Source organism: Mus pahari, chromosome 1 (assembly GCF_900095145.1).
Source record: "Mus pahari chromosome 1, PAHARI_EIJ_v1.1, whole genome shotgun sequence".
Lineage (NCBI taxonomy): Eukaryota > Metazoa > Chordata > Mammalia > Rodentia > Muridae > Mus > Mus pahari.
Window position 1 is genome coordinate 158,063,802 of NC_034590.1, and position 11,124 is coordinate 158,074,925.

The 11,124-nt window shown below is 43.4% G+C and overlaps 1 protein-coding gene across 1 annotated transcript in view; it reads left to right on the plus strand.

Moving 5' to 3' along the window:
* Positions 1–11,124, plus strand: part of As3mt (arsenite methyltransferase) — a 30,584-nt gene that overhangs the window by 5,588 nt on the left and 13,872 nt on the right. Inside the window, exons 7-10 of the mRNA XM_021210154.2 lie at positions 2,287–2,368; positions 5,654–5,785; positions 6,106–6,248; positions 8,928–9,062. Coding sequence (XP_021065813.1) covers positions 2,287–2,368; positions 5,654–5,785; positions 6,106–6,248; positions 8,928–9,062 — 492 coding nt within the window. The remainder of the gene's footprint in view (positions 1–2,286; positions 2,369–5,653; positions 5,786–6,105; positions 6,249–8,927; positions 9,063–11,124) is intronic.

The following is an 11,124-nucleotide window of genomic DNA, read 5'->3' on the forward strand; positions in this document are numbered from 1 at the left end:
CCCCGCTGACGCCCCCTGCTGACGACCCCTGAAAGTTTTCTATGGACTTACCTCGCCTAGGACAGACCTGTATCTCACCGATACTGTTTCTGATACCAAGACATCTTATCCTGGGAAATCTAAGATGGAATTTTTATATGAATGCTTTTTTAAAGGGGAAGTTTTCAGAAACTTCACAGCCCCCTGCAGATAAAAGGATTTGTCTCTTTGTACTATAAAAGAAAAAAAAGTATTCTGGGATTAGTAGGGCTAAAAGTCTAGTTCAGTGGTGGATATGTGATTACCGTACATAAAGCTCAATCTCTAAAACTGTAAAAGGAAATGTCCGAGATGTTTGGCTTATGAAGCTATTATATAGCTCAGATAGAAGTATCTATAATGGTCAGGATGGAGCTCAGTTAAGAGCTCTGGCTGATCTCCCATAGCACCCAGGTTCAAATCCCAGCACTTCCATGGTAGCTTAGAACCATCTGTGATTCTAGCTGTGGGCTCTAATGCCCTCTTCTGGATCCCAAGGGCACCAGGGCATAGACACACATGCAGGCAAACACTTGGGCACATAAAATAATACCATTAAATGTAAAAGTATCGGTCTCTGTAATTATCTCATGCCATTGTTAGAATGCCATTTTAGAGATCAGCTTATGACCTTCACTGAAATCAACTGACAGATGCTAAACATCACCACAGAATACAGACATCCATGCTTTGGAAATTACCTAAATAATACCTTAAATTCCTGTTGACTCCTTTGACCTAGATGTTAAGGGCACAGAAAAATTTTAATATGTAATAATATCACTGTACATCACTGTAATTTTCCTTCCTTCCTTCCTTCCTTCCTTCCTTCCTTCCTTCCTTCCTTCCTTCCTTCCTTCCTTCCTTTTTTTTTGAAATAGGGTTTCTTTGTGTAGCCCTGGCTGTCCTGGAACTCACTTTGTAAACCAGGCTGGCCTCAAACTCACAGAGATCCGCTTGCCTCTGCCTCCTGGGATTAAAGGAGGCACCACTACTGCGTAGCTTTGTTACTATAATTTTCAAGGGATAAAACTATTAATTCTGTGGGTGTCTGCTGTTAGGTGTCTGGACACCTAGGACTGTGTTCCTCTTGGACTAGCTAAAAATTTAGGCAATTTTGGCAATGTATTTAGGAGAGATACTCCTGTGTTCTTGCTTATTTAAAACCTTTAAAATAAAATTTTCTTATTTTGTTTAATATGAATGTTTCGTATAAATGTTTTGTCTCTATGCACACATGTGTACCACATGTGTGTCTGGTGCCCACAGAGATCAGAACTGGACTCACAGGATGTAGATGTTGGAGACTGAACTTGGTTCCTCTACATCAGTGGATCTCAGCCTGTGGGTCTCAGCCTGTGGGTCTCAGCCTGTGGGTCTCAGCCTGTGGGTCTCAGCCTGTGGGTCTCAGCCCCTTTGGAGTCACACACCAGATACCCTATTTATATTACAATTCATAACTAGCAAAATTAAAGTTATGAAGTAGCAATGAAAGACTTTTGTGGTTGGGAGTCATAGCACGAGGAACTGTTTAAAGGGTTGTAGCATTAGGAAGGGTGGGAACCTTTGCTCTACATTCTTACAGCGTCTTCAAGTGATCATAATCTCTGAACCATCTCTCCAGCCCAGTTTTTGCTTCTGAGTTTCATCGTGGCATGTGTATGGTGGTGGGGTGTGTGTTTGTGTGTGTATGCAAGCATACATGGAGACTAGAAGGTGATGTCAGGTGTCATCCTGGGTAGCCCTCAACTTTATTTTTTGAGATATGGTCCCTCACTGAACCTAGAACTCACCAGATGGGGTAGGAGTGCTGGCTGATCAGCCCCAGGGACTTACCTGCCAGTCCTGTCAGAGCTGGGCTTATGAACGCAAACCATGCCTGGCTTTTGTGGATGCTGAACACTGGAACTCAGCAGGTACTCGTGTAGCCAGCACTTGACCCAGCTACCCATCCCCAGCCTCACTGCTGCCTTCCTGTAGGCGTAGACTGCATGTAGAGGCCATTCACCCTCTTCATCTTCTCATGTCTCTCCACTCTCTTTCGACTCCCTTCCTTCTGAACCTTAGGAAGCCCTTGTATGTTGGACAGGACACTGGAGAAATGAATGCCTCTGTCTCTGTCATTTGTTCAAAGGTCAGCTTGTCCAGTGTCAGCTCAAACGCTGGGATTTAAAAACCCATCTCCTATGCTCATCAATGTTGTTGTTGTTGTTATCTAGGACCAGTGTAATCTTTAACCTTGCTCAGATGTGCACTGCTCTCTTTCAGCACGGTGGGGAGCTCTATTTTAGTGACGTCTATGCTAGCCTTGACCTGCCAGAAGATATCAAGTCGCACAAAGTTTTATGGGGTATGTGTTCTTTTTTTATTCCTGTCGGTTGTTGTTGGCCAGTGTAGAGCTCCATCATCGTACAAGTAAGGTGGGATGGAACACTGGACAGGAAGGAGAGCAAGTGCGGTAAGGCCAGAAGGTTCTGTTCTTTTTCTGCCACTCAAGAGCAATATCTGGGCTGGTGAGATGGCCCAGTGGGTAAAGGCATTTGTGGTCATTTCGGGCTTTACTGCTGTGAGCAAACACCATACCCAAGGCAAATCTTATAAAGGACAAAGCCTAATTGGGGCTGGCTTACAGATTCAAAGGTTCAGTCCATTATCATCAAGGCAGGAACATGGTAGCATCCAGGCATGGTGCAGGAGGAGCTAAGTTCTACATCTTCATCTGAAGGCTGCAAATGGAAGCCTGGCTCCCAGGCAGCTAGGGCGAGCGTCTTAAAGCCCATGCTTATACTGATACACCTACTCCAACAAGGCCACACCTCCACATAGTGCCACTCCCTGGGCCAAGCCTTATACAGACCATGACATTGTTCCAGGCTGGCAACCGAGTTTGATCTCCAGAATTCATGTAAAGGTGGGAGGAGAGGACAGATTCATAGACCTGTTCTCTGACGTGCACATGTGCACTGTGGCATGTATGTCCACCTGTACACGCACACACACACACACACACACACACACACACACACACACACACACTATAAACTTTTTAAACAGTGATGTGATCTTAGGCAACTTAATTTATGTTATTGTTTTTTAAGCTGTACAATGAAAATCATAGCACAGACTACCTTTAAAACTGTTTTGAAGAACAAATGAGATGGAGTATCCCTTTATCATCAGTTAGGAGTTTCCAGAGGTTGAGGAGGTGAATGCATGCTTGTGATTAGTCTGACTGTAAAATAAAACTTGACATTTAAGCTGCCAGTGGTGGTACATGCCTGTGATCTCATCTCTTTGGGCATGGAAGCAACAGGATCCATGCTCATTTAAGGCTTGTGTGGGCTACACAATGAGACATAGTCTCAAACAGCCCCTGACTATTATTATTATTATTATTATTAAGGTTTTTTTTTTTTTGGTGTTTTGAGACAGGGTTTCTCTGTGTAGCCCTGACTATCCTGGAACTCACTCTGTAGACCAGGCTGGCCTCGAACTCAGAAATCCGCCTGCCTCTGCCTCCCAAGTGCTGGAATTAAAGGCGTGCGCCACCACTGCCCATCCTAAACTTATTTTTAAAACAAATCAGGTTAACCTTTTTATTATACAATAATAGATGTGGGTAATATTAAACAGGAAAATAGGCCAGGTGTGGTGATGCACGCCTTTATTCCAGCACTTGGGAGGCAGAGGCAGGCAGAACTCTGAGTTCAAGGCCAGCTTGGTCTATGAAACAAGTTTCCAGACTGCCTGGGCTATACAGAGAAACCTTGTCTCAAAACAACAACAAAACAAAACAAATCAAAACATCAGGAAAATAGGGCCTACGGCTGGCTCAGCAGGTAATTCATTTGCCTCAAGTGCCTGAGGAACTGTGTTCAACGCCCTCCTTCCCCCCCTCCCCTGCCTACCTGAAACAGTAGCTTTGATTCACCAAATGTAGTAGCCATGTTGGAGGTTTACTGCTGAACAAGCTCCAGTTCTTACTCAACTCTGGCTGATTGGTTCAGATCTACTGTTCTGGCTCAAAACTCCTTTCCAAGCTGACTGATTGATTCAGTCTGGCTTCTCTTGGCTTCTCACTGAATTGCCGTGCTTGGCCTCAAACAAACTCTGGCAATTTGTTTTAATCTTCTGGCTCCTTCTTATTCTCTGGCTTCAACTGTCTCTGCTGCATGGACTGAACAGAACTGAACTCAACTCTACTGCTCTGCCTCCTGCACTGTAAAACTGTTCCTGTAAAACTGCCTCTTCCCCTTCTTTCCCCGCCCTGCAGTCTCCTTTTGGTTCTTGTGAGAGTCGGGCATAGCCTATCTCTGACTCATTCTGCCAAATCTTTCTCTGACTCATCACTTTGCCCATCAATTAGATACCACTTTCAGATATGGCTGCTTCCTTCCTTCTACAAACAAATTTCACCTTAAAGGTATGTACTGAGGCCACGTCTGTATTCTAGCCAGAGAGATGAAAGGTGTGTGGCATATCTGCATTCCAGCCGGATCACACAGATCTAGATCTTTGCATGTGATCCCTTGCCAAAGCAGCCATGCTGCTGGATTAAAATTCCTCTATAAGAACCCACATAAAAAGTGAATGGAGGGAATGGACTCTACAAAATTAACCTCTGATCTCTGTATGTGCATTATGCCATGTGTGTCTCAGCCGAGAATATGTATGTGTGTGTATACATGTATATTTATACATATATATATATATATATATATATATGTATATATATATATATATCAGAGAAGGGCAAAGGTGCTTGCTGCCAAGTCTGACAACCTGAGCCCCAGAATCCCCATGGTAGAATGGAAAAACCAACTCCTGAAAGTTGTCATTTAGTCTCCACATATACCCTGTATCATACACAGTCTCACACACAGAAAACAAACAAACAAACAAAGAAACAAGCAAGCCAGGTATCCTGGCACATACCTTTAATCCTAGCACTTGGGAGGCAGAGTCAGGCAGATCTCTGATTTCAAGGCCTGCTCTACATACAACAGTGGTTCTCAACCTGTGGGTTGTATCCCCATTGGGGGTTGAATGACTCTCTCACAGGGGTCACCCAAGGCCATCGGAAGACACAAAGATTTACATTACAATTCATAACAGTAGCAAAATCACAGTTACGAATTAACAACAAAAATAATTGTATGGTTGGGGGTCACCACAAACATGCATGAGGAACTGTATTAAAGGGTGGAAGCTTTAGGAATGTTGGGAACCGCTGACATAGAAAGTTCCGGGCTAGCCAGGCGAGGTGGCACATGCCTTTAGTCCCAACACTCGGGAGGCAGAGGCAGGTGGATTTCTGTGTTTGAGACCAGCCTGGTCTACAAAGTGAGTTACAGGACAGCCAGGGCTAAAAAAAAGGCAAGATAATGAATAAGTAAAATAATTAAAACAACATTTTTTAAAAAATGTATTTCCTAAGTCCAAACAGTTTATTTTATTTTATGGATATGAATATTTTGCCTGCATATACATCTGTGTACGTGTGCATGCGTAGGTGCTCCACCGTGGTCAGTTAGGTCCTACATCCTAATACTATGTCCTAGTTACATGTTCAGGCCAAGAGTGTCCTTAATTCTGCCTTGTACAGTGATTGCTTTGTGACTTTTTCTCTTTTAAGGGGAATGCCTGGGCGGCGCTCTTTACTGGAAGGATCTTGCCATCATTGCCCAAAAGATTGGGTTCTGCCCTCCACGTTTGGTCACTGCCAATATCGTTACGGTTGAAAACAAGGAGCTAGAAAGGGTTCTTGGTAAGAAACAACGTCAGAGATGCTGTAACTGCACTGCACTGTGGATGGTTGCAACTGGGTGGTGAGTTTCATCTCGATTCTCACCGAGGGAAACTGCTCATCTCCAGGTGTCCATCTTGTCTCCTGAGTAATTGCAGCCCCTCCCCCAGGGTGACATTTAATAAAGTACCTAGAAATCAATCAGGAAACAGGCTGGAGTGTCCAGAAAGATAATTAATGGCCCACAGTGAGGAAAATCACCTTACAGTATGCTCGCTCTGTCTTCCTCTGTTGGATGCTGCTGGGTGCTGGAAGCGAACCCTGTGCGTGTCTGCTTTCAGGTGACTGTCGCTTTGTGTCTGCCACATTTCGCCTCTTCAAACTACCGAAGACAGAGCCAGCCGAAAGATGCAGAGTTGTTTACAATGGAGGAATCACAGGGCATGAAAAGGAACTAATCTTCGATGCAAATTTTACATTCAAGGTAAAAAAAAAAAAAAATCTGCCCCCTTGGGCTGGCAGTGTGGCTCAATGGTAGAGCATTTGCCAGTATGTTCAAGGGCCCCCACGTTCCGTCTTCAGCTTTGGGGTGCCAACAGGGCTAGTATCTATGACTCTGGCAGCATTCTTTGTACTCTTGCTTTTGTGCCCACCCCTCAGCCCCAGAACCTTCCCTAGATCTTGAATTTGCCCTTGACTTGCTTCTCGCTATTCTAATGTTGTTCGGTTTGTGTATTTTTGGCTTCATTTTACTTAGCATAGAATAGTAAACTTTTTATACCTTCTTCTCTTGACCAGTGATCCAAAGGCATAGAAATGAGCACACCCTCTTAATTAGTTTAAAATAATTTAGGTTTAACAAGTGCTTCAAGTTTGGAATTCCTAGTAAGAGCAAACTGTCTAAATGAACACCCAGTGGTGAACCCTGTAAGATGCTCCAGCTGGTCTAGAGGGGCCCCTCAGCAGTTGAGAGAAGGTCAGAGACACACTGTTCTGTATTCCTGGGGCTTCGGCTAGCTGTCTACCTATTCTTTTCTTCCACGAGGGCTTTGCCAAATGTCAGTTACCTGAGATTCACAGTCTATGCCTACTCTGATATTCTGACATGTTTGCTCATTCTGGGCCACATCCTGGAAGGCCACCCTTCAAGATTCTGCATGGCTGGCTGACCCCAGGGTCACTTACAATCCCGCTGAGTCCAGGCTTCTTGGGTTCTAGTGACCGGACGTATAGTCAGTCGTTGAGAAAACTTACTAGGCTTCTGAAAATTCTCCTGGGGGGAGCCTTCCTGCATCCCAATTGTCTTTGGGCTTCTTTCCCCCTCGGGGCTGTCTTTGGCTCTTCTCCAGCCTTCTCAGGCCCTCTTCTCCTTTCTTTTGGCTCTTACCTTTCATATCCAATGTTCTGAAATGTTTTGGGCCATCAGCTGAGTTTCCTTCAGTCTTCATCATAATCCAGTTTACAGACAACGCAGGCTCTCCTTGCCAGTGGTCTAAAAGTCTGTGCTTGGGTTTGCACCAGCCCTGGGGGACATGATTCAGATTCCCTCAAATCACATCACACTGTAGAGTGGTCACATAACATTTTTTTTATTAGTTACAAAGTGAAGACATTTATAAATCAAAGTATTTACCAAAAACATTGGTGGGAGCCACGGGTGGATGAGTTATTGCAAAATGGCGGATGCTCTGCTATAGGTTTCTGAGGCTATCTGACGATGTTCTTGTCTTTTGGATTGGTGAAGTTGATGGTCTGTCTGCCAAGAATACTTTGTAATAGTCCCAGGATGTTAGGTTAGACACAGGGGTGGGCAGTAGATGTCAATCAAGGGGACTAAAAATAGGCCAAGATGATCTCACTCTGGTCTGCAGCGTGTTAGCTCTCCTCAGTCTTGAGGTTCAGTCATTTGTCCTTGCAGACTCTTGAGTAGAGGTGCACAGCTGCAGCTTTGTCCCATGCACTCCTCCTTCAAATCTTCCTCTTTTCTTCTTGGTTCCTCACAGTTTCCCCTGTTGGCCAAGCATCACATTTCTTGAGACAAGGTTTCTCTGTAGCCCTGGCTGTCTTAGAAATCACTCTACAGACCAGGCTGGCCTCAAACTCACAGAGATCCACCTGCCTCTGCCTCCGTGACAGAATTAAGGGCATGTACCACAATGCTCTGCTAATATTTATAACTTCATGTGGAGTAGCTAGCTTTAATTTTTAAGGAAATTTTGATCTTCAATATCTAGGTTATTATGATTCTTATGTTTACATGTTGACTTGATTTATTATCTTGGTATTATACCAAATTTTAGTTTGGAGAAGTAAATGAACAATTACATTATAGAACAAAAAAGTGGATAATAATATAGTATTTTAAAATTTTAAAAACTGTCTCTTCTGTGTTGCAAATATTAATGACATTGATGGAAGCGAGCAGTCAAACCTGTTAGAAATCAGTAATTTTAGGTTCTGTAGGCAAAGCCAGATCTTACTTTGTAAAATGTTAGTTGATAGGAAGAGAAATAGGGACCTAATAGGAGTCACAGTAATAATTTCCTTTTGTGTAATAAAATATGAATATTATATAATTAACATACTGGAATTAACTAGCTGCATTACCAAGTAATGTGTACTCCTAAACAGTTCCCTTTAAAAATGATGCCCAACAAATTATTAGACCAAATCATGGCTAGAAACCAAATGCCTTCGAGGATCTAAAGCAAATAAAACAAACTGAAAGGCCAGGAACCTAAACACACACATGTGCGCGTGCCCAATCTCACACACTCACACCCCTGGGTATCAAATGGGACCCTAAGAAACAGCTCAGAATAAACAGATGAATAACCATGCAACAAGGGAGACCCCGGCTTAGCTGGACTCCTTGGCATCCCCCAGAGGAGGCAGTACCATGTGTCCTTTTTAGCGCTGGGACTAAGGGCATGTTCCACCACTGCCCAGCTCAGGATATTTTCTCTCTAATAAGACTGAAGAGCTGGACTGGCAAGATGGCTCAGCAGGCCAGGGTGCTTGCCTGTGAAGACCTGGCAACCTGAGTTTGGTTTGCAGAACTCAAGGAGGAGAGAACTCACACCTCGAGAAGCCCCCTCCCCTGAAACAGAACAGAAAGGACCAAGATGGCGACCTTTGATGCTCATCTTTTGCTCCCCCTTAGGAAGGTGAAGCTGTTGAAGTGGATGAGGAGACGGCAGCTGTCCTGAAGAACTCGCGCTTTGCTCCCCATTTTCTCTTCACACCTGTTGAGGCCTCGCTGCCAGCTCCCCAGGGCTGTTCTGAGTTAGAAACAAAGGTTTGTTTGATTTTTGGTTCCTACTTCAATCAGGTCCCTTGAAATAAGCTACCAGGCTCTTCCAAGACAACAGTTTTCTTTGCAGTTGGCCACTGCAACCCATTTCTAGAATATTTGTACAGATAAATGATTTGATTTTATTTTGTAAATTCTATTTATTTTAAAGATTTAGTTTTGTTTTATGTGTATGGATGTTTTGCCCAAATGTATGTCTGTGTACTGTCTGCAGTGCCCACAGAAGCCAGAATCACCTGGAACTCAAGTTTTAGATGGTTGGTAGCTGCCATGAGGGTGCTGGGAATCAAACCCTGGAAGGGCAGCTGGTGCTCTTAACCGCCAAGCCACCTCTCAAACCTCTAAATTCTTTTCCCCCCTAATTCCTAACAACATGACCTTTGAGTTTTTTGGAATATCTGTGAATTAACTGAAGGGAATCGATAGGCCTCCTGCCACTCACTCTGTGTGTGTGTGTGTGTGTATGTGTGTGTGTGTGTATGTGTATTAGCTTTATCTCTTCTCATACTACTTTTGCCTGAATTATATCCTGCCTCATCATGTGATGATATATATATATATATATCCTTTCTTGGTTAACTACCTGTCACTTTGATTTGATCAAGTTTTCAAAACAGGAGTTGGGAATTTATCTCAGGGGTAAAGTGTTTGCCTAGCAAGTGCAAGGCCCTAGGTTCCATTCTCAACTCCAGGGGTGGGGTGGGAGTGGGGGGTAAAAAAGGGGGGATATCAAAAGCAAGCTTTTAAAAGGGTCCCAGATACAAAACAGGTTAAGAGTTGCCAAAAAAGCCTTATATGTTGGATTCAGTACCACATACCCATAATTCTAGTGACAAGCTTGAGGGGGAAGCAGTACTTGAATCCAGGAGTTCAAGATCAATGTGAGCAATGAAGCAAGACCTTGTCTCTAAACACATCCCCAAGTGTGCGTTTGAAAGCACCTGTTTCCTTTTGGTAAGCACCAAAGCTAAGACAAAATTAATATACTTCTTATTAATTTAGCCATTTAAAAATGTAAAAAGATTTTTTTAAATTATTATTTTATTACTATGAGTGTTTGGTCTACCCATATGTCTACACCTCTTTTGTGCTTGGTCCCTTCAGAGGCTAGAAGAGGGCATCCAGTTCCCCTGGGACTGGATGAGTTAAGAGCTGCTGTGTGGGTGCTGGGGCTTGAACCTGTGTCCTCTGGAAGAATAGATATTGCACGCGCACACACACAAAGGTTAGAGAACAACTTGTGGAAGTTGATTCTGTCTTTCCATCATATGGTGTTTAGGGATTAAACTTGGGTCATCAACTTTGACAGCATGCACCTTTACCTGCTAAGCCATGCGTCAGCTCTGCATTTTAAACATTTAGAAATGTATAAACTCAGTAGCATTTGGTTTAATTAATATTTTTTAAGTCCTGGCTAACTTTACTATAAGATAGTTTAAATATCAAGATATGTTGGGGCTAGAGAGATGGCTCAGCAGTTAAGAGCACTGACTGCTCTTCCAGAGGTCCTGAGTTCAATTCCCAGCAACCACATGGTGGCTCATAACCATCTGTAATGGGATCTGATGCCCTCTTCTGGTGTGTCTGAAGACAGCGTCAGTGTACTCATATGCATAAAATAAGTACATAATTTAAAATAAATAAATAAATAAAGAAATGCTGGCTCTTGGGATGGAGAGATAGCTCAGGTGTTCAGTTTTGCTCTTCCGGAGACTTACGGGCTCAGTTCTCAGGACCCACATGGCAAGTACCCACCTCTATAAGAGCAGTTCCTGGGGAGCCGATGATGTATTCTGGCCTCCGTGTCTGAGGCAGAACAACCATACGCATAAAATAAGAAGAATTAAAGCTTTAAAACAAAGCAAATCAAAGCAACAACTAATTTTAGCATAAAGGTTCAAGGTAGAAGCTGATTTATTATCACCATTCCTGCTTAAACCGTCTCAGTCTCCGTTACAATGGGCAGTTCTCATAGACTGTGGGTCTCTATGTTACAATGGGCAGTTCTCATAGACTGTGGGTCTCTATGTTACAATGGGCAGTTCTC